This window comes from Diplotaxodon limnothrissa, linkage group LG18 (assembly GCF_057381915.1).
Source record: "Diplotaxodon limnothrissa isolate DT_005_m linkage group LG18, D_limnothrissa_male_GT1.1, whole genome shotgun sequence".
Lineage (NCBI taxonomy): Eukaryota > Metazoa > Chordata > Actinopteri > Cichliformes > Cichlidae > Diplotaxodon > Diplotaxodon limnothrissa.
The window spans coordinates 26131164-26152310 of NC_140613.1; the positions used below are offsets into that span (position 1 = coordinate 26131164).

At 41.9% G+C, this 21147-nt stretch overlaps 1 protein-coding gene across 1 annotated transcript in view; it reads left to right on the top strand.

The window, feature by feature from the left end:
* LOC146613798 (3',5'-cyclic-AMP phosphodiesterase 4B-like) overlaps positions 1 to 20232 on the top strand; it is a 42462-nt gene extending 22230 nt beyond the window's left edge. The window contains exons 9-18 of the mRNA XM_085378735.1: positions 7792 to 7904; positions 14032 to 14125; positions 15468 to 15682; positions 15774 to 15872; positions 16286 to 16450; positions 16720 to 16819; positions 16957 to 17111; positions 17220 to 17342; positions 17449 to 17631; positions 17726 to 20232. Coding sequence (XP_085234861.1) covers positions 7792 to 7904; positions 14032 to 14125; positions 15468 to 15682; positions 15774 to 15872; positions 16286 to 16450; positions 16720 to 16819; positions 16957 to 17111; positions 17220 to 17342; positions 17449 to 17631; positions 17726 to 18097 — 1619 coding nt within the window. The 3' untranslated portion in view covers positions 18098 to 20232. The remainder of the gene's footprint in view (positions 1 to 7791; positions 7905 to 14031; positions 14126 to 15467; positions 15683 to 15773; positions 15873 to 16285; positions 16451 to 16719; positions 16820 to 16956; positions 17112 to 17219; positions 17343 to 17448; positions 17632 to 17725) is intronic.
* Positions 20233 to 21147: the final 915 nt, after the last annotated feature.

Consider the following 21147-nt stretch of genomic DNA (forward strand, 5'->3'; position numbering starts at 1 on the left):
TAGCAGTTTTCTTTCTTTCTTTCTTTTCTCATACAGATCCCTGGTATAAATAAGATCTCTTATAAAATATATCATGCTTTTAATGTTACTGTAGCTTTTTGATACCTTTGTGTTTTGTATTATTTAAACCAGCTAGGTGCTTTAGGGGAGATAGGTTTGGCTTTCTTCAAAGAGAACCACATTGGTGGATACCGCCTATTTCGCTCTTTATACTGTTACATCAAGGTTTTATACATCACATTATTTAAAAAAAGTTTCAGACCTTCAAAGTCACCGCTGAGAAAAGTTGCAACTAGATTTAAGTTACACTGTCAACATTTACTTAATTTTATTTGTGTTAAATATAAGAATTTTGTCAGAAATTTTTTTTTAAACAACAACGTAACATGTGGCTTGACCAAATATACAGCCCCATTTCCAAAAAAGTTGGGGCGCTATGTAAATTTTTAAATATAAATAGGAAGCATTGATTTGAAAATCTCATAAACCCACATTTTATTCAAATTTTATTTTATTCAAATAGAATATAGACAAAAAATGTAATTTTTACCACCGTGTAGCATCGTCTCTCTTTTTAACAGCAATGTCTGGGAAGTGAGTAGATGAGTTTCTGGGCTTTTGGTTGGGGAATGTTTACCCATTCTTGTCTGATTATAGCTGCTGAACAGGATTGGAGGCAGGCTAGTTCAGCATCTGGATTCTTCAAGTATGAAGCAATCCTCTTTTTATACATGCAATTTGGGGTTTAGCATTGTCTTGCTGAAAGTCTATTGCTCAAGGATAAGATACAGTACTGTATCTGAAGTATGTAGCTGTACTGTTGCAATAAGGGTGTTTTCTGCATTCAGTGACAGCAAACAGTGTAACACCACTGTGTAAGGATTCCATGACAGAGCCATTGGACCCAAGAGTTAAATCAGTGAAATATGTCATTGTCTTTTGAAGTTGCGTCAGTAAGCGTATCTGGCATAAAATTCTGCCAAATCAAACATGCAAAGCCACCCGATGTTGCAACCCCATGTGACAAGGGAGCAGTCGAGAGTAGCATTTATTTGAAGTGCTTGTTTTTCCTCTTATGTGTTATTGCCAGTAAGAAAATGATGGTCTTTCATTGTGAGATGCATAGTTCAGTGGCTCAGTGAACCTGTTTCCAAGAATATGATGCATTTCCAACCAGGAAAATCAGTTCAGCATAGCAGATCGCTGCACTGAGACATACACATTTTTTACTTTGGAACTAAACGGTCACGTGACTTTGTGCGTAACCTACAGGGTGTGTGGTCCAACACAATGAGCATTACTCATTTTTCTTTTGTGACTTTTAGTAAACATGCCGTGGAAGAAAAGTGATGACAGACCTAACTGAAACGAGTTATTCTGACAATGTAAAAAGGAAGAATAGGTTGTTATTTCCCTTTAAACCTCAGGGCGAGAGTTGCTGTCCACACGTGCATTTGTGTGTACAGTCATGTGTTGTTGTTGTTTTGTTTTTTTTTAAAAGTTCTACACTTTTGCCTGTCAGGGCATAATGAAAACTTATCTGTTCCTCATAGCTTATTATGCTGTCAATTTGAACAACAACACAGTGTGGCATGTCATACAATGGAAAATGCACTTCATTAATGGATCATCAGCAAATGTGAGCACCTCTATCAAAGCAGAAGTTTTAGTAGTTTGCTGCTCTGGTGCATCTAGGTCTCTTAACACAATAGAAAGCAGGAAAGAAACTAGCTTAGAGAAGCTGTTGTTGCAGTTCATCAAAGTCCATCATTCTGCAGTGAGAAGGATTGGTCACATGTGCAAAAGAGTGGACATCCCAGCAAACTGACCTTAGGATGAATTTGCTGGAAATTCATGCTAAGGTAAATTTGCTGGGACGTTTAATGCTTAAAGAAACAGCAAAATCCCAAGAGCAACATCTCGGATGCTAAAGGCCTCAGTTAGCACGCTAGATGTTAAAGGTCAAACATACCAGCATGCCAGCACAAACACCTCAAACCAGCTGCCAATCAAGCAGGTGGAGGGGTGATGATTTGGATTTGCTTTGCAGCCACAGGACCTGGGTACCTTGTAGTCATTAAGTCAAACATGACCTCTTTGTTACCAATAAATTCTAGAGTCAAATGTGATGCCATCTGTCTATAGCTAAAGCTTTATCACTAAAGCTTGGGTCATGTAATGGGATGGTGAGCCCAAGCACAGCAGGAAATCTACAACAGAATAGTTGAAAATGTAAAGAGTCAAGGTGCTGAACTGGTGCAGATTTCAGGCATCAATCTAATGCCATGGAGGAACCTTAAGAGAGCTATGTATAAACGAATGCCTGCACAAGCAGTGAACTGAAGCAGTGCTGTAAAGAAGATTGGCCCAAAGCTCTTTCTAATGTTCCAAACCAAATTTGCTTTTGCCCAATGTAATTGAAAACATATTAGGATTTTAGCAATGTTGCCAAGATCTCCTAATTGATCAGATTACTTAAACTTTCATCATAGCAAACGTAATCAGTACGAATATGCAGAACTTGTGGGCAAGGGGGAAGGTTTTTGGTGCAGGACGCTTCCTGGGTTGTGTTTGCAGACTGCTTGTAGTCTGTATTTTGTTAACCAATCATGTTTAAAGAGATTTGGGTTGCATGCATGTGGAAAGTAAATAAAGGGTTTAATTTCCGAAACCCCAAATACTTTTTCAAAAAAGTATTCATCTGCCATTTCTGGAGCACTGGTAATGATGATGTGAAGCAATATCCATTGTCCTCTACCTGGAAATCCAACTGCAAGTCCTGAAAAGGTGCTTTGGTGACTAAGGAGGCAGATTAGCTAATGGGCTATTGGATTGAGTCATGCAAACCTGTTTCCCAAAGAGGTTTGAGCACAGTGCAAAATGCAAATGAAAACTTTATACAGTGATTTGCAAGTCATTTAAACAACATTCATATCACCATATCAAATGTTTGTTCATTTCGATGTTGATGCCAGCAACACATTTTTCCAGCCAAATTTTTCCCTCTCAAAGGATTTCCAAAAACCTTTGAAATGTTTTATTGCAACAAATTCAAAATGAGCATATGTTTTTTAATATATTTTTCAAAACTTGCAGAATCTCTAAATGCTGTCTTCATACTATTTCCAATTAATTATAGGGTTCAAAAGAATTGCATATAGTTGCATTCTGTTTTTATTAACACCTGTCACAACTTTTTGGGGAATGGTGTTGAACTTAATTTCTAATGTTTGTTATCAATATGATGTAATTTATTTCCTCCTATTAGCAAAACGTTACTCAGTGAATGGACACACAATCAGACAGTACACCACAAACTGAGCCAGAAGAACTGACCTGTCATTTTCAGTCTGGTCAGTCTGCTTCACTCTTGTGTGCAGCAGTTACTCTGCTCCACAGCAAGATTCCATTTCAGGTTTTCCAGGCTCACAGCCAGGGGAGAGGATCCGGAGGGCTGGAAGCGTGCAGCCTGGTTAAGTATTTGAATTATGTCATTGACGTCAGCACAGTCATAAACCTCCCTGCGGCCCTTCCCTCTAACTGGCCCGTGCCAACACAGCTCCATGGTGCATTGTGAATGAGCCGTCAAACAGGCCTTGATGAGATGTTTGTATGTGCATGTGTGTTTTCAAGTCTTTTGTTTTCATAGGCGATGAAATTATTTCACAGCTGTAAACTATGAAGCGACACAATTACTGAGGCTTGTTTGTGAGAAGACCAAGAGTGGCGTGGTTTCGGGGCTTGGACCGTCTCTGATTGTCCACCGCATATCACTTTAAATCTCATGCTACCTTAAAAGGGAAAGCATTATACAAAATTGTCTCACATATAGCACACCAACTTATTCCTGTAGCACAGCAAGGGAAACAATAGATTTGAATTGTAACTTGTAACAGTATGCTAATATAATTTTTCTGTGGCTATGACAATTTTTTTCGTAAGGGTTTTTAACAATAGATAGGATAAAATTATATATACACAAGCATGATGAAATATATTATTTTGAAACACAATGAGTAATTAAACTTAAAGAAAATAAAATACAGAATGATGAACTTAAATATGCTTGGCTAAAATCTAAAAAGCATGCATGATATATAGAAATTAAAAATATTAAATTTTTAAAATTCTGAAAATATACTTGTAATGTAATAAAACTGATAAATTACGTTATTTGTGAGAGTATAATATGTGCAACACTGTTTTTGCATTTTATTCATATACTACCTTGTGTTAAAATCAGAAAATGTTCAGAGTTCAAAGCAGATGGCATAATGCAAATGATTGACACGAAGAGCAAAGGCTTTTGCAAGAGTAATCATGAATTTGCAAAGTCTTCCGCCCCTCTCGGACTTTTGAACAAATTGACGTACATTGGAGGTGATACAACGGTAAATTATTGACCCGCATCCTGCCTTAGCCCCACGTGCAATGCAAAATCAATAACAAACGACTGAATACGTGCAAGTTACTGTGTCAAAGTGTGCATTTCTCTTTTGTGATGTTGTGAGGTCACTATGAGGAATGTGTGTTTGCGTACATGCAGATAGCCTTGGCCTGTTTACAGGTCAGCCATTGGTGTCTTGAGTTGACCATCAACTTTCTTTTCCCGCACTTTCCAAATGTCTGGTGAATTAACAATGAACATTAACACAACTAAAGGCATTGTAGTCACTGTGTTAAAGTCAGCCTCGCTATAAAACTCAAAATACTGCATAAAAAATGCCAACTTATAATCCACTCTCACGCAGAAAGCCATTGTGAAAATCAAGTCAAAATCAAAAGAAATCAAAAGAAAATAAAAAAAACATTTACAATAAAAAATATTGTGTAGTTTTTCAGTGTTGTGCTTCTTAATGAGAAACTGCTCTGTATAGCTGTCACATTTAAATGCTACCCAGATGTCGCTTACAATAATAATGCTAACCCAATGATACATACACAAATGTACCCTAATAGGGTCATTTTGCTGTTTTTGTACTACTTTTACTGAAGTGTGTGTTTGGTCTGTCCATGGCAGTTGTTGGTATGAGCTGAGACACTGCAATTCTTCAGTCAGACACTGAGGAAAAACAGCTTATGGGGGTAGGTTGAGAACATAGAGAGGTGCAGTGTGAGGGGGATGTAAGTGGAAGGTGTTTTGGCAGAAATGGTGGTTTGGGAGCAGCCCTGCTCGTTAGTGTGGTGGATGGCTCTTACAGAAGCTGGTTTGTGGCCCTACAGAGGAGAGATAGAGGGGAAAAAGGGGGAGAGGGGAAGGCAGACGAGGTCTCTCTGCACACTGAGGTCTGTTGTCCTCTTTGCAGCCTCCAGCATATGGCCAAAGCATTAGAACTCACCAAGAAAAAAAAGAAAAAGACATCCACTGAAAAAACAGGCTGGAAAAGCACCTCACACTCTGTCTGGAAGCAGGTTTCTCAGACTGAATGTGCGTCACGCCACCTTTGACTGGTGACACTGTGAAATGTCATCCCATTTAACACTGTATTTATGAACAACCAAAGGTGATGATAGGTTCATTCCTTCTACTCATACCGTGTGCATGTGCATAACTTTATTTTATTTAGAACTTCAACTCATATGTCATTGTTATACAGCCCAACTAAGGGAAGTTTGGCTCCAGACTTTGAAAAAATGTAACTTTTCAGCCACTGCTTTAGCCCAAAAAGCCAAAGGTCCAGCAAGCTTTTCTACAGTAGTCTGAGTGTTTCACTCTTATATGTTCTGGACTCTGTCAGTGATTAAGCTGCCAGCTTCAAAATGACTCGAATCCCAATCATACAGACTTTGCAGATGAGCCAGTCCTTTGATGTTTCAAGGTGCCCAGCTAAAATGTCTGCATATGCATGCGCCCTCTTCTAAGGGAATGAGGGCAGGATGTGGTGACACCTTCTTGGCAACGTCTACTGCCCCTATGGACCAAGACAGCCACACGCTGATGTATACCAAGATTCAACAGCTCACTGCCTTGTGCATGAGCTGCTTTGATGTTATACCTCTGCTCTGTGTCAGTGACTTTTGCATGGCTTGCGTGCCAGTGGAGTCTGTGAATAGGCTGGTCCGCAAAACTTGGCATCCAGTTATGCGTCGTATCGAAGCCAAAGTTTCTTTGAATCAGCCAACCAGGAACTCAAGGAAATAAAAATTAGTCTAACCCGAAAAATGACACAAGTGGTAGCAGTTGTGTAATATGAGGAGCCAGTGGCATGAGTTTCCTTGAGTGAACTTAAACAGCTGAAAGTTCACTTTTCTGTGATTCAAAAGAATCCCGGGTGTTGTTCTGATTACTTTCAAAGGTGAACTATTTCCTTTAACTGTGCTACATTGTCTGGGGTTGCATTGAAGTTCTTTGTTCAGCACTGGTGGTTCAAAATCTGTATGCCATCACTGTGCTTTGAAGTGCTTTGATCCACTATATTGACGTAAATTGGGGAGCAGCACGCTGGCTGTCCTGTTGTGCTGAGCATATGGGGTAAATTTCTTCCATGTGTGAAGTGCTATGAAGTAGAGATCAGTCTTTTCCATAGAAAAGGAAGGTGGGGAGATCCAGATGTTTAGCGTTCGCTCCCTCCAGCTAGAAATATGTTGAAACATTGGCATATTGAGCAGTGATACTTTTTAATATGTTTCCTCATGTTTGAGCTTCCCAGTGATTTTCTTGTAAACCACTCTTTTCCTTCTAAACACTGTGCACCTACCACATGTGAGTCATAGCTGCTAACGACAGAGTTATTTCATCAAACGACAGCTATGATTGCCTTCAGCAGTCACTCCACCATTCATTAATTCCACTCCATGTTTTCTGGGAGTTCATAGCCAAAGAGGAAGTGCTTTGGTTTCTTTGGCTCACAGTGTGGCCCTAGCCTGGACTCCCCCCAATTCAGGGAGTCAAAATTTGCCTCTCGTGTTGCTTATGCAAACACAAGTTTGATGTTTGATATAATTTTTTTTCCTCCCTCAGAGAGGTTCAGAGAGGAGAGAACCAGTTTGTGAAGCATGGTGGTGTGCCGTGAGCTGCTGTAGATGCAGTTCACCAGGGTTCCTTGAAGTGGTCTGCATGTCAGAAAGGAAGTCGTTGGAAATGAGTTGTCTTTGCAGTAGTGACGAAGTCCTCCTGCTCCTATTGTCTATAAAGTTCTAATGAAATTTCACAGAGATGCATTTGTTTGGATGTAATCCCAGTGACAGGAATAAAAGCTAAAATGATTGTGTCTCCTGCACCAAAAGCAGTTAGGGTTTTTGTGGTTTTTTTTACTCTAAATGCATGTATACACCATTTCTATTCATTTAAATGGGCAGGGGTCACAGACACACCAACAGCAGGAGGCAGCAAACTGCCTAGTCTGCAAGCTACTTCTTCAAACGAGTGGAACTGAGAGGGGGATAATTTAATGAGAGAGAGGGAGAAGTTGAGCAAGGGTGGGGGAACCAGACGAAATGGGAGGGGGTTTGCAGCACGCACAAGAGGGAGGGAAAGAGGGGGTACGCAGAGAATAAGGCTACAGAGAGACAGAAAGACAGAGCGAGTCGGCAAACGGTGACCATAACCACTGTTTGTTTGAGAAAACAACTCCCCTGAACTTTCGGAGGTGGTGGAGCGGAACAAGATGAAGGAGCTCTGCGTACACACCTCCTCATCTTCCTCTGCGTCTTCCGGAGGTTCTGCATGTCAGTGCCCCTTACGATCAAGCCACTCTGGGACACTTGGACCGCCACGCATGGTGTCTGGAGGATCAAGTATGGACATGGATCCTCTCAGACCTGATTACATGTCCATGTGTCTCTTGGCAGATGAGTCCTACCAGAAACTGGCTATGGAAACCATGGAGGAGCTGGACTGGTGTCTGGACCAGTTGGAGACCATCCAGACCTACCGGTCTGTCAGTGACATGGCCTCCAACAAGGTAAGACAATCTGGGCCATATGTTAATATATGTAAATGTGACAACAACGCATGTGTGAAGTTACCTGGGACTGTCTACATGTATTTATCGATTACCGTGGTTTTATAAAAAGCTATTAGCCTCTCCTCCTGGATGAAATACCTGAAAACACTACAAACATTCACATTTTTGATAATTAACTTCAGGGGTAAAAATCTATTTGGGTATTTGATCATGGGCACAGTAGGTTATTAAGATGATTTTATCAAGTCACAAAAGAACCATTAGTTCATTAGTGTGAAAAGCTATCATGCACATTGTGCTGTGCTTTCATCTAGAATCATATTGCACAGCAAACTCTTGCATGCATGCTTCATTTTGCCAACATCTCTTTTTACCCACTGAAATAACAATCATTAGAGTGTGCAAAACCATAATTAAAAAAGATTTAAGTTAAACATTATAATTGTAACCTATATCTCATACTATGCAATGCAAAATTATAATTATTACCATCACGGTACATATTCTGTAACGTGCTCACTGAAGGCATGATACTTGTGATGATGGCTTGACTGGCCTGTGATGACCTGCCAGTCTGCATATATCTGTGTATAATTGCTCTTTGTTTCTGTGTGGTTATGCATTTGCACAGTCTACGGAAAATGTAAAATACTTTTAGCCACATTGACGCATTTGCAAAGCAACAGCTGTTCTGTGGTAGCATATCAGCACGCATCATCATTTTATAGATCTCTTGATAAAAAAGGAGAAAAAAAAGTTAATGTTTGCTTCGCTGCATAACAACTTTAGCAAACTACCTGTTGCATCTGAGCACCATTATTGCCTGAATTCCAGGGAAAGGGCTGTCCTGCTTGTATATCCTTACCTTAATCAAACTGCCCGAGACACACAGCTTGCTATACTACTAGGTTGGGCTGATTAAAACATTACCAAATGCTTTTTTCATTCATTTTAGTGCTGTGTTGATATTGGCTCGTTTCTAAGATGTAGCTCTGTGTGAGTTCATTTAGCAGGGCCCTTATTGCTTAAGGCTGGTTTGAAAGTACTGAACTTATTCTTCTGCTTGCTGCGGAAGAGGCAAAACCAGATCTGCTATATGTTCCATTATTATAGAATAATGCCAGGATAATTTTATAACTGCATCTTCTTTACAAGGGGCCAAACCATTTAGTTTAGCGTGTTTAAAAGCTGTACTTGTGTCTCACGCTGCCTGGAAAGTTATTAAATGGTAAAACTCAGTTTATAGTTAATATAACTGCCCAAAAAATGTAACCAAAGGGTGAGAAAATGTCTGTTCTCATCGGTGGTCTTAGCAGCATGTTGTTTTAAGCATTTAAAGGTGCCAGTCTTCCAGTTTGGTTTTACTGAATTTAAACACACTGTGGTTTTTAAACCAGCATTTTTGAACTAATTACTTCCCTTTGCTTTGATGCACATGAGCCTGTTTTTTTCTTTGTGCGTATTTCACTTCAAAATTTACTGTATGCGGCACATTACTGCTCAGGCAGCGGAGACTGTACGGCGACATCAGATTATAAACACCCAGGGTGTTGGTGTCCATTTCCGTCTGTGCTCTAAGCTTTGGTCTGAGGGAGGATTGGGATGGGGAGGGGGTGTTGTGAGACCATGATGGGTGACTCTGACCGTGACACCAGCTTCCTGTCTCTGTATTTCCTGTGCCTCCTCTCCTCTGCTCACTTGTTACTCGATGACAATAGGGGTTGAGTCCTAACAGACAGCTACATCCCCGGGACTGTCAAGACAATGAGAAAAGGCCCTCTAGGCCGTAGCAGCGTAGCAACTTGTTCAGGCAAACCAGGTACAGATTCCTAACAACACGAGCCAGTGCCAATGTTGACCAATGCTGATCTTTTAAAAGTGTAGTGGGCAACAGCTTTATGATGTTACAGTTAAGTTTCAACAGTGTGCTACATTGTTGTGCAATTGTACAGGGATAGAAAGAAGCTGTTTATTGGTCCATCGAGCTCTTATTGCAAAATTGGGAGTCAAGTCCAGTGATACTGTTACACCATCGGCCCAGTTTTTGTGGGCGTTTGACGCAAGTTTTGACAAAGAGTCAGGTTTTCTTTTTTTCTTCACCACTAGATGTAATTGAAGCCACAATCAAACCCGGGGTGTCTCCGTTTTCAGTTTCCAAGGGCACAGGTGTATCCGGGGCTACAAGACCACACACTCTGCTGACCGCCAGCCTGGTTGCTGTGACCTCAGAGCGGGGAGCTACTTCCCTGCCCCTCACTATCATTAACCTCGCCACACTTCCACACCGATGCTGGTGACGGCCTTGGACAAACACTGCCATCTGAATGCAGTTAAAGGAGTTTAGCGCTTTTGCGGGTAGCGTGCAGGCAAGCCCCTCGAGGAGAACACAAGCGAGTAGGAAACTTTAACTCATGTGTGGTCACTTCAGCTTTGAAGCACCCGCCGTCTTCACTGGGGAAAGAATGACAAAATTATTGAAACAGATGCAGCGGTGGGTCTGTAGCTGTACCAGGCGTAATGGACATTAAATTATAGTGCTGCGCTTCCATTTGACTGAAAGGGTGGTGAGGAGATCACACGAGCTCCAGCGGTGATTATGGTGCTTAATCGTAATTTTTAAAAAAAAAAGTTTTACCTCTGTAATCTTCTGTTCTTCATCTGATCTTCATCTTGGAAAATAAGACAGCACAAGGAGTGCGAATGGAAAACATGTTTCTACTGTAACCCTGTTCTTACCTGTTTCTGATCAACGCCTTCGAGGAAATGTGTTGTCCTTGTGTTACTAAACAGTGTAAATTTGACATCATTCATTTGGTGTTGACACTCGAAACAGCCGCATGCATGCGACAGAGGCGGCGTGTGCTCACTCTGGGGTTTGTTCGATTGCAGTGCAATGGTGTTGCATTATGAGGTCACATTGTTCCTGAGAAATCCCATTTCTTTACGTTTTATGTTTTTCCTTTTTCTTTATTTCTCTTGTCAGTTAATATAGCAGGAACTTTAGCGTGACCCCTAAACTTGTTATCTGGGACTTTTCTGTGATGAGCTCAGGTATGTTAGTAGTTTGGTGCCTGAGGCTACAGGAAGAAGGATGTCTGCCAGTAAATGATCTCAGGGAATTACTATAGCAAAAAAAAAAAGGGAAGTAGGTGGAGACACACGCTCAGGCCTGTATGGGAGGGAGGAGCCATCAATCTCCTGTTAGACTTTGTAGGCCAGTCAGTTAAGTCAGCTTTATTGCTATAAGTTTCCTGCCTGACGCCAGTTGAGAAAAGAGAATAGAGAGAGGAAGACGGCTGGCTCACAGATACGCTGAGACGAGTTAAAGTACTTGGACCTTTACAGGATTTCTTTGTGCTGTGTTTGTTTTTTCGTTGAGTGACAATGGGACTATGCTGCTCTGAAAAGCAGAAGATAAACTTTGAGATGCTTGCGAGTTGGAAAAAGGTGAGTTAGCTTTATAGAGGCTTACTTTGTGTTGTAGGAGTGTAGCGTGCCATGTGGAGATGGTGTTTTATTCAAGAATAAATTGCTGGATTTGAAGTGACATCTAGTTTCAAATAAAAAAAATAAATTTGCTCGTCAGTAATTACACTCAAAATGTTCCTGAATTGTTTTTTTCCTTCTATGATTGCATATTTGAAAATATGTTGGTCTTTACTTTTTGTAGCATGTTGTTTCAGTAGCTTTTTGGGTTTTTTTTGACACAGTTATATTATGCATTAAATATTTAAACTTTATTAAACAACAGCTCATGATTGTGTGAGAGCAAATTGCTTTTTTGTCAGAGTTTGCGCAACTTCTCTCAGTTTCCTCAGTTTGTTCTGAAACTGAGAATCATTTGCTAACGTAAAAGGATGTATGAGTTAGCGCCATGCATTGAGTAATCTGGGTTACTGAGAACACTTGCAGTCTTGTCATCGTGCCGTGTGTGTGTGTGATGTGTTTCAGCTGAACTACACAACCCCGGGTGACTGACATACAGCTGTGTGCGTAATTCACTTCCTAGAGGTCACTCAAATCCACACTGTGCTGCATTAAAGAATCAATTACAAGCTCTCTTTGAGCAGACTAAAGCCAACTGATTCCAGCTTCTTTGATCTTTCTGGGTTTTTAGTGCAGCCAATGCTTTGAAAGTGGTATTCAAGTTCCACAGTCAACTAGATGTTAGCTGTCTGGTTGACAGCTATTAGACAGCTGTTGAGATCAGAGAGTCTGGTTCAGTATGAAGCAAAAAGAACTCATTATAAGAGAGAATATAAGATCTGGCAGAAACCACAATGACAGGTTTTCTATTTTCTTTCCGGTGTTAGAATACAGAGTTATAAAAAAAGGAAAACCCAATTACTTTCTATGGAAATGGCCTTTATTGCACACACCATTACTACATAGTTTTCATAATCAAGTTTGGCGTGTGATGTTTGCATATGCTTATTCAAATCGAAAAGAACATTTTGCATGAGAGATAAAAATCGATCTCCTTTTGCACAGAAGCTATGGGTTTTTTAAAAATGCCTATCTGGAGCGTCGCTGCTGCGGTTTTTGTGATAGGTTTGTTTATGTTTACGATGCAGTGCTGTGTTTTTAAAGTAGGGACCACCATGAGAACAGGACCATGTGATTCTGTTGCCATGGCATTCGGGTTGCCATGCAGATGGTGGTACACCGATGGCAGACTGAAAACTCTGTCGTCTGCTTGATACAGCAAAACATCACGATTATGGACTGAACTATTTGCACATCCCCATTTTCTGTTTTTAAAATATGTTTAGTTCTGTGTCTGAGTTTGTGTCTGTGTCTCATCATCCGTGTGATAAACGCTCTGGTGCTTTGAAGTCTCACGTTGCGCAGTATGCTTTGCATCTGTTCTGCATTACTGTGCAGGGGGAGCATTTTAAGTAGAGAAGGGAGACAGCAGTGGGAGGGGGGTTTCACAGAACACAGGAGTGAGAGAGAAATAGCTAGAAATAGGGAGGAAGATGTGGGGGATCCTCCAAGCTCTCATTTTCTGCAGTGCTGTACATGAGCATCAGTTTTTAGCGAGGGTGGGAGGCAAAGAGAGAGACAGAGAAAGTGAGAGAGAGGCTCCAGCAATTTGTGCCACAGGGAACTCTACAGCTATAACGCACCCCCATCTCCTCCTCCTCCTCTCTGCCTTTTTCAGTCCCTCTCTTTCTTTCCTCCTTCTGCCGTGAAGACTGCCTTTTTTTCTTGACTTGCCAAATCTGGGCTTGGAAAGGCTGGATTTTCTCCTGTATGATTTTTGGATGGTGGCAGAAGGAGATGGAGGTTTGAAGAAAGGGACAGAGGCAGCGACAGCCAGAGGAAAGGAAATATTGATCGCATCCAGGGGGATTCCATCACTCACGACAGTGGCTCGCGATCCTTGATAACAATGGAGGAAGCTAGGAGGAGGCGCGTTTGGCTGGGAATGTAGGGCTCCGCCACAGCCCCTCTCCAGAGACTTCGGCTGGGGCGTTTTTACCGTAGTCAGCCGCTGCAAGGCGGTGATTTGGTGACGCCTTGAGCTTCAGGCTGTAGGGCTGAGCTAACCCTTGGGGGTCCACTCAGAGAGGAGCACTTACTGCTTCTGCTGGGGGGCTCAGCACTGCTCAGCACCATGCCTGAGGCCAACTACCTGTTCTCTGTGTCCTGGGGATACATTAAGGTGTGTCCCAGAGGAGGTTTTCCATTAATCGGACTGTTTCTGTGCATATTCTACATTCATGTCTGTTTTCTGTTGCTGGTGAAGAGCCCAATTTCTCTTTGAATGCATTACGACATGTTTTTAATCTTGCTCAGTGGTTGCATGTGTTGAGAAAACAGGCATCTTTTGCTTATCTGTAAAATTTGCATAAAGGAAATATAAACTATGCACAGCACGCATAGTTTATATTTGTGTTGAAACACGAAGCAGTCTGGGTAAGGAGACTGGGGAAGAATACACAAACCTAATATGGCTCATTAAATCCAGAGAACATGGTCCCATGGGACATGTTCCAGTGGAAAATAACAGGAAAGGGTTTATTCCGCTGCTTAGAAACAGCAGTCAGACTCATTTGCTGGATGTGTTTCTGCGTATAAATCACATTACCTCCTTAACATTTTATCTCTTTGCTTCCAGTTCAAGAGGATGCTGAACCGGGAGCTAAGCCACCTGTCTGAGATGAGCCGATCAGGCAACCAAGTGTCAGAGTACATCTCCAGCACCTTCCTAGGTGAGCACTGCAGCACATGTTTACCACACACCTCCTGAAGTATACATTGCGCCATTGCAAAATGTGCTGTATGTATGACTTCAGTGAGCCAGCATCCTTCAGGAATGTCACAGAGGTTGCGAGGTTACCCAAAGCATGTGCCAAGCAGTGGGGAAACTCACAGTTCCTCTGCAACGCTGTTCTTACACCAGTCTGATCTGGTCTGGAAGGGAGACAGGGTCCCCTCGCTCCGACTGCAGAGATATGTGAAGGGAGGAGGGAGGGCTTTGTACTCAGGGAAGACTTCCCTCTGGAGAGATTAGGAGCAGTGAGTCGGAGAGAGAGAGGGTGTTTGTGTGCTTACAGTGCCATCAGGTTCAGAGAGATGCTGCATTATTCATCAGTGGGACAGCAGTGGTTGCTTGTCTTTAAAAAAAAAAAAGCCTGGCGGCATTTCGTGTCTAATGGCCAGCCAGCTCGCCAGCCCTGCAAACCACTCTGCCCCTCAGGTTTTTCTACCCTCCCATCTAGCTCACCACCAGCATACATACAGCCAGACTCCCAGCTTATAAGGGCTCACTGCAGACTAATGTTGTGGCTCTTGTTAGTGAACACGTGTCTATTTTCCTGCCTCGGAGCAGCAAAACATAAAAAAATGACAGAAAAAAGACAAGATGCTGGATGCATGGTGGAAAGAGGAAAAGAAAAAGCTACCTCTTGTGCTAACAATAGAAGTGGCGCGGTGATAGAGACGAACATGAAAGCTCAGCTCAGTTTATCTTTGAAGCTTTGCGGTTTTATCTGCATTGCAGCTAGCACCTGTCAGGTGTAGGGAGATGATTTTCCTGTGCTTTGTGGAGGACGCAGCTGAGATGGGTTTTTTTCTCGCTCTGCGGCTGTGTGTGCAGTGCACACGTACAGACTGAGGGAGTCTCACGCTCACACACAGTGAGAAATGTCACTCAGCTAATACATGAGTCACATGCACCGACTGAACCCGCATACTTCCAAGTCCCTCCCCTAAACATTTCGGCTTAACGTGAACCATCTTTCCATGATTCTCTGAGTTGTTACCAACACATGGCTCAGATTCACAGAATGCCTGGAATACTGCCATGTTTCTCTGATCATCATAACAACTCATTAGCACAGCCTGAGCCTTTGTCTCATAAAACATTTGCATCTCATCAGTGTATTCAGCTATTTTACACATTTATTTTTTTTGCCTTTCCTGCTTTTGTTACTAGTGTATTTTTATTGCAGAAGACAGGCATTGAGGGATTGATTGCTAATTTAATAGCAGCCATTGCAGCTTTTTTGTCTTGAAAACCACCTTTTTTAATGTTAATTCTATTTTCTCCAGACAAGCAGAATGAGTTGGAGCTTCCGTGTCCAGTTCCAAAGCCGAGGGAAAGAAAGAGGAGGCAGGGCCAGCAGCAGCAGCAACAGCAGCAGCAACACGGTGGGATGATGACACAGATCAGTGGGGTGAGAAAAGTCAGCCATACATCAAGTATCTCGGGAGGTACTGGAAATCGTTTTGGGGTCAAGACGGACCAGGAGGAATTGTTGTCAAAGGTAAGTGACAGACAGACTGGAGAAACTTAAACTTGCGTGATATCTGGTGTCTCACGTGCTCAAACACTTAAATTTGTGTCCTCTCTAACAGGACCTGGAACACATCAACAGATGGGGCCTGAATATTTTCAAAGTGGCTGAGCATTCTCACAATCGACCTCTCACATGCGTCATGTACACCATCTTCCAGGTTTGTTTTCCGCGTCAGCTTCCATCCTTTAATCGGGAAAGAGCTCATGAAAACTGTGAAGCCATTCAAACAAACACACACACAAGCCGTGTCAGTGTGTACATCATGCTCTGTTAGCTAGCTCCAGACTGTAATCAGTTTGGCTGCACATGTTTTGTTTTTGTTTTTTTCACTTGGTCTAGAAAAATGCTGCACCCCTTTCTTTCGAGGCCAAAAGATAACTTAAAATGTATTACTGCTGCAGCAGATACTGTCAGTGCACCTGTTAGTCTGGAGCCCTGCCTAGTTTATGACTACCCATCTGATGACTCAGAATTGAACTGTGGCTAGATGGATAGACCGTAGAGAAAATAATATCCTGTAGCACGTTTAGCCAGGAGTCTTGTTTTTCTAATCCACACTGTCACACGCAGGAGCGAGACCTGATGAGGACGTTCAAGATTCCAACGGACACCTTTGTGACGTTCATGCTGACCCTAGAGAGCCACTATCACTCCGACGTGGCGTACCACAACAACCTCCACGCTGCCGACGTAGCCCAGTCCACACACATCCTCCTGTCCACCCCTGCATTAGATGTAAGTCGTGTAAAATCTGTCTTACCTCACTCGCTTTCAGTACTTCTAAGTGTTCAGAGTTTGCCCTTTAAAACGTGGAAGCGTGTCACAACCCAGAAAACACCTTTCACTTGAACTGTTTATATTGTTGTGATGAATAGCAACAATAGAAAGAGCATACCACAGATGGTGACACATGGAAGGATTGGTTTTTCAAACTAATACCTTGCCTTGTATGGTAAGCAATTTGCTAATTTATTTTTACTTTACTTCCTTCTCTTCAAACACAGGCGGTCTTCACTGATCTGGAGATCTTGGCAGCCATTTTTGCAGCAGCCATTCACGACGTGGACCACCCAGGAGTCTCCAACCAGTTCCTAATCAATACAAGTAGGTCCACCTTTTCATTCAACATCCATCAAAAAAGTCAGCTAGAGTTATTTATTTGGTCTACATTTTGAGAAAAGGGAGAAACATTTGCTTGATTTGATGTTTAATTTCCTTTTCTTGTCCTCTTTTGCATTTAGACTCTGAGCTGGCCCTGATGTACAACGATGAGTCAGTGCTGGAAAATCACCACCTGGCCGTGGGCTTCAAACTGCTGCAGGAAGAAAATTGCGACATCTTCCAAAACCTCTCCAAGAAGCAGAGGCAGACGCTCCGGAGGATGGTCATAGAAATGGTGAGGAAATGTCTGCACATCTGTCTCAGGCAGCAGCCCCGTCTCAGGATCTGAGCAGTTTTCACAGTTTTTCTTAAATTGATTTTTTCATGTCTTGCTGTCTTCCAGGTTTTGGCAACCGACATGTCTAAACACATGAGTCTGCTGGCGGATTTGAAAACGATGGTGGAAACCAAGAAGGTCACCAGCTCTGGTGTCCTGATGCTAGACAACTACACAGACAGGATGCAGGTAAGAGGCAGACTAGTATGCACATTAGACGCAAACACTTTTCTATTTACCACAGAGGGAGGAAAAGAAAAAAACATACTAAACGGTGATATTTTTTTTCCTGCAGGTTCTCCGTAACATGGTTCATTGTGCAGATCTGAGCAACCCCACCAAACCTCTGGATCTGTACCGGCAGTGGACTGACAGGATCATGGATGAGTTCTTCCACCAGGGAGACAGAGAGAGGGAGAGGGGGATGGAAATCAGCCCAATGTGTGACAAACACACAGCTTCAGTAGAGAGGACTCAGGTAGAGAACACAGGCATCCAGCTCTCAAAATAAAACCTGAAAACTGTGGTTATTTTTCATATTTACTGACATCCTCTCTGTTTATCTTTTCTAGGTTAGCTTCATTGATTACATAGTGCACCCTCTGTGGGAGACGTGGGCTGACCTGGTCCATCCCGATGCCCAGGACATCCTGGATACACTAGAGGACAACAGGAACTGGTACCAAAGCATGATCCCCCAGAGCCCCTCACCTCCTTTCTACACCAGTGATGGAGAAGGAGGACCTCACGGGGAGGTGGAAGGGCGGCCTGTAGCGAGTAAATTCAAGTTCGATCTAACGCTGGATGACCAGGAAGGACAAGGTGAAGACAGTGGAATGATGGACACGGCTGACAGTTGTGACAATGTGACATTACAGCATCTTCCCTGTGATCAGGAAGGGGCAGAAATGACAACACATGACGGCTCCCCGGAGGAAACATAGCTTAACCGGTGGTGTTCTCGGAGCGTAGCACGTTTTTGGTGAATTCATTTTATTGCAGTGGAGCAATCCTGCAATTTGGCTCTGGCGGGAGCTGCTTGGCAAAGAGGTCCTGACTGAATGTGGGGCACCCCTGCGAACGAGGCTTGGAAACCCTGCGGTAGTTTGTCTTTGAGCCCCCCTGGAAGGGAGCTGGAAGAGTGTAGGCTCTGTTCTTTACAGAAGGGACTACTGTTGGACTGCAGAGCCTAACCTGGGTTCTTTCAGGCAGAGAATGTGAAGTGGACGTATGAATCCGTGTACTGGGACAAGTCTGAATTTCAAACTTGCACTTCAGGACATTTTTTTTAAATGTTCATTTAGATTCTTTGTATCGTGTCGAGATTGGATACGACCCTATATTGTCCAACCACAGCTACTGGTCAGCGAGTTATTTCTAACCCAGTAGTGTTTTTTTAACACTTGTCTAAAAAGAGTAGTGTGCCTTTTTTTACAAGTGTGTGTTTTTGTAAGTTTTTTTTTTTTTTTTTAAATAATTTATTGAACACATTCATGTAGCTGTGTGTCAGATTTTCTACAAACGGACATAGCTGTCTCACACAGTCTTCCTGATGTTCTGGCAATAGTATAAGCTTGTTCTTCACTAATGGATGTATATTATAAAAAAATCAGCTGACTTCCCAGCACGATTTGCACTTTGTGGCACACACAGTTAAACCAAGACAAAGACAGCATCTGTAACTTAAAGGAGAGACCATAGCAAGCATGTCAAACCAAATAATTTAATTTGATTTATCCAAATAAGTAACTGCGTAAGCAATTAAATGACTCATAGGCTAGATTTCGTAAAAGAGGAAAAACCTTTCTTTTTTCTTTTTTGTAGAACAAAAACCAAAACTCCAAAGATCCTGTAAGGAAAGCACTTTGTTGGATTCACTGCCACCCCTCAAAAGAATGATCGCATTTCCAAAGAGTAAATGGTGTGACAAGTCAAACTTCCGAGCGGCGGCGGGATTGATTCCCTCTCACTTAAAGCCAGTTACAGACTAAATTCTCACTACAATCTTCCAAGATTAAAGTGGAAAAGAAAATATTTCATAACCCAGTTGCGTTTAAGCCCCATCCAGTGTGGAAAAACCGTCTCCGCCCTGTAATTCCCCTTTTCATTGCCTCACACAACACACCTGTTGTGGTTAGCAGTATTCTCATGAATAGGCTGACTCATTTTGAACTTTGAATGACTTCAAGGCTGAACGCGCAGTTTCAGAAACACCTGTCAGTAATGGAATAATTGAATCTTGTAGTTTTTCATTGCAGCACTTTGAATACGTCGACAGTTATGCAGCTGGTTGCTGATCTGTCCAAACACTTCCTTAGAGGTACCACGTTGTATGGTCATAATACGGGGAGATCGGTTTCATGTTTCACGATATGTCATTCTTCTCCTGTGTGTGTGTGTGTGCGTGTGTGCGTGTGCGTGTGTGTGTGTGTGTGTGTGTGTGTGTGTGTGTGTGTGTGTGTGTGTGTGTGTGTGTGTGTGTGTGTGTGTGTGTGTGAGGATGCGAGAGTGTATTTAAGTGGTCACAGAGTTGCACAGTCCTGTTGCACCCAACTGTGTTGTGCTGACCCTTAAGCTGTTTGTAACAGTGTATTTATTACATTTTCTTGTATATGTTAATACTGAATTGATAATATTCGCTGTATATTTGTTATTTATATGCACTACCACGTGTCAAATGACAGTTTGACTGAACTCGTTTGTTGGTTCATCCGTGTATAGCAAGGTATTTTGCTATGAGGCCATAGCATAAAGTTATGCAGGTCAGTTTTGACGATTTGAAAAGTATGTTTCGTTTGAAATTCCAGCCAGAAGTGTTTGTGCAGTGGGAGCCAGCAGCGCTTCATACGAGGCGCAGCAGAAGCTTTTTTAGTCCTTTTGTTCCTGGCGAAGGCTGGATATTTACTGCAGCATAATGTGTACGGTGACAGGTCATTGTACAGCTATAAGAATATTTGCTGAAATTTATACCATTGTTTCAAATGTATTTTTTCAGTGTTTTCTTCACAGTATACTGTAAAACGGTGTATGTTGTGCTCAGCAAATGTTTTCTATCAGATTATTAAAACGGGCATGTATAACAGACTCTTCTGGTCCGAATGTTATTGGATTACATCAGTGACGTTTGTTTCAGTGATGTTAAAACCAGTTTGGAGACAGATTTAAGTTTCAATTTAAATGTTTTTGTCTATACACATTAAACTATTTAGAAATTGTCCTAAGATACATATTTGCACATTACGCGATTTAAGGTGCACATTCAGGAGAAAGTCTGTTAAAACTAGAAAAGTCCTGAAGAAACAGACACTGCGCATTATTTTCTCCCATTTTTAAGGCACAATCTCCAATTCCAAAAATGTAAAGTGTGAATAAAAACACTGCAATGATTTGCAAACCTCCTAAATCCATTCACAATAGAGCAAAATAAATTTGATGGCAGCAACAAATTTCAAGCAGTTCAGGGTGGTGCATCAAAAGAGTAACTGTTGCTGTTAGCAACAGGTCAGTAACATGACTGGGTAAAAAGAGCATGTTAGAGAGGCAGCGGTTGACCACGCTGCAAACAAAAACAAATCTTCTGCGCATATCCAGACGAGGTATTTAAAGTAAGACCTTGCACATTTCAGCAAGACATTGCTAAACCACATACCACCACATATTAGAACAGCATGGGGTCTGGCTGAACTACCAGCTGAAAACTGGTTAAAATACATAGAAAATACAACAAAGAAGCTAGAATCCTATATCAGACAAGAACAGGAAAAAATCTCCAAAGTCCAGGAGCTGGTCTCCTTAGTTCGCAGATGTATACGGACACAATTGTTGCCTTTTAAAAAAATATTTAACAAAAATTTAATTAAGTAAATGTTGACAATGTATTTTTTAAGTTTTCTCCATTGTGATTTTGGAAGACTGTAGAACCTTTATTTTCAATAATCTGATGTATTGTACACAGTACACAGTGCTACCCAACCCTCAACAGGATTGGTTCCAC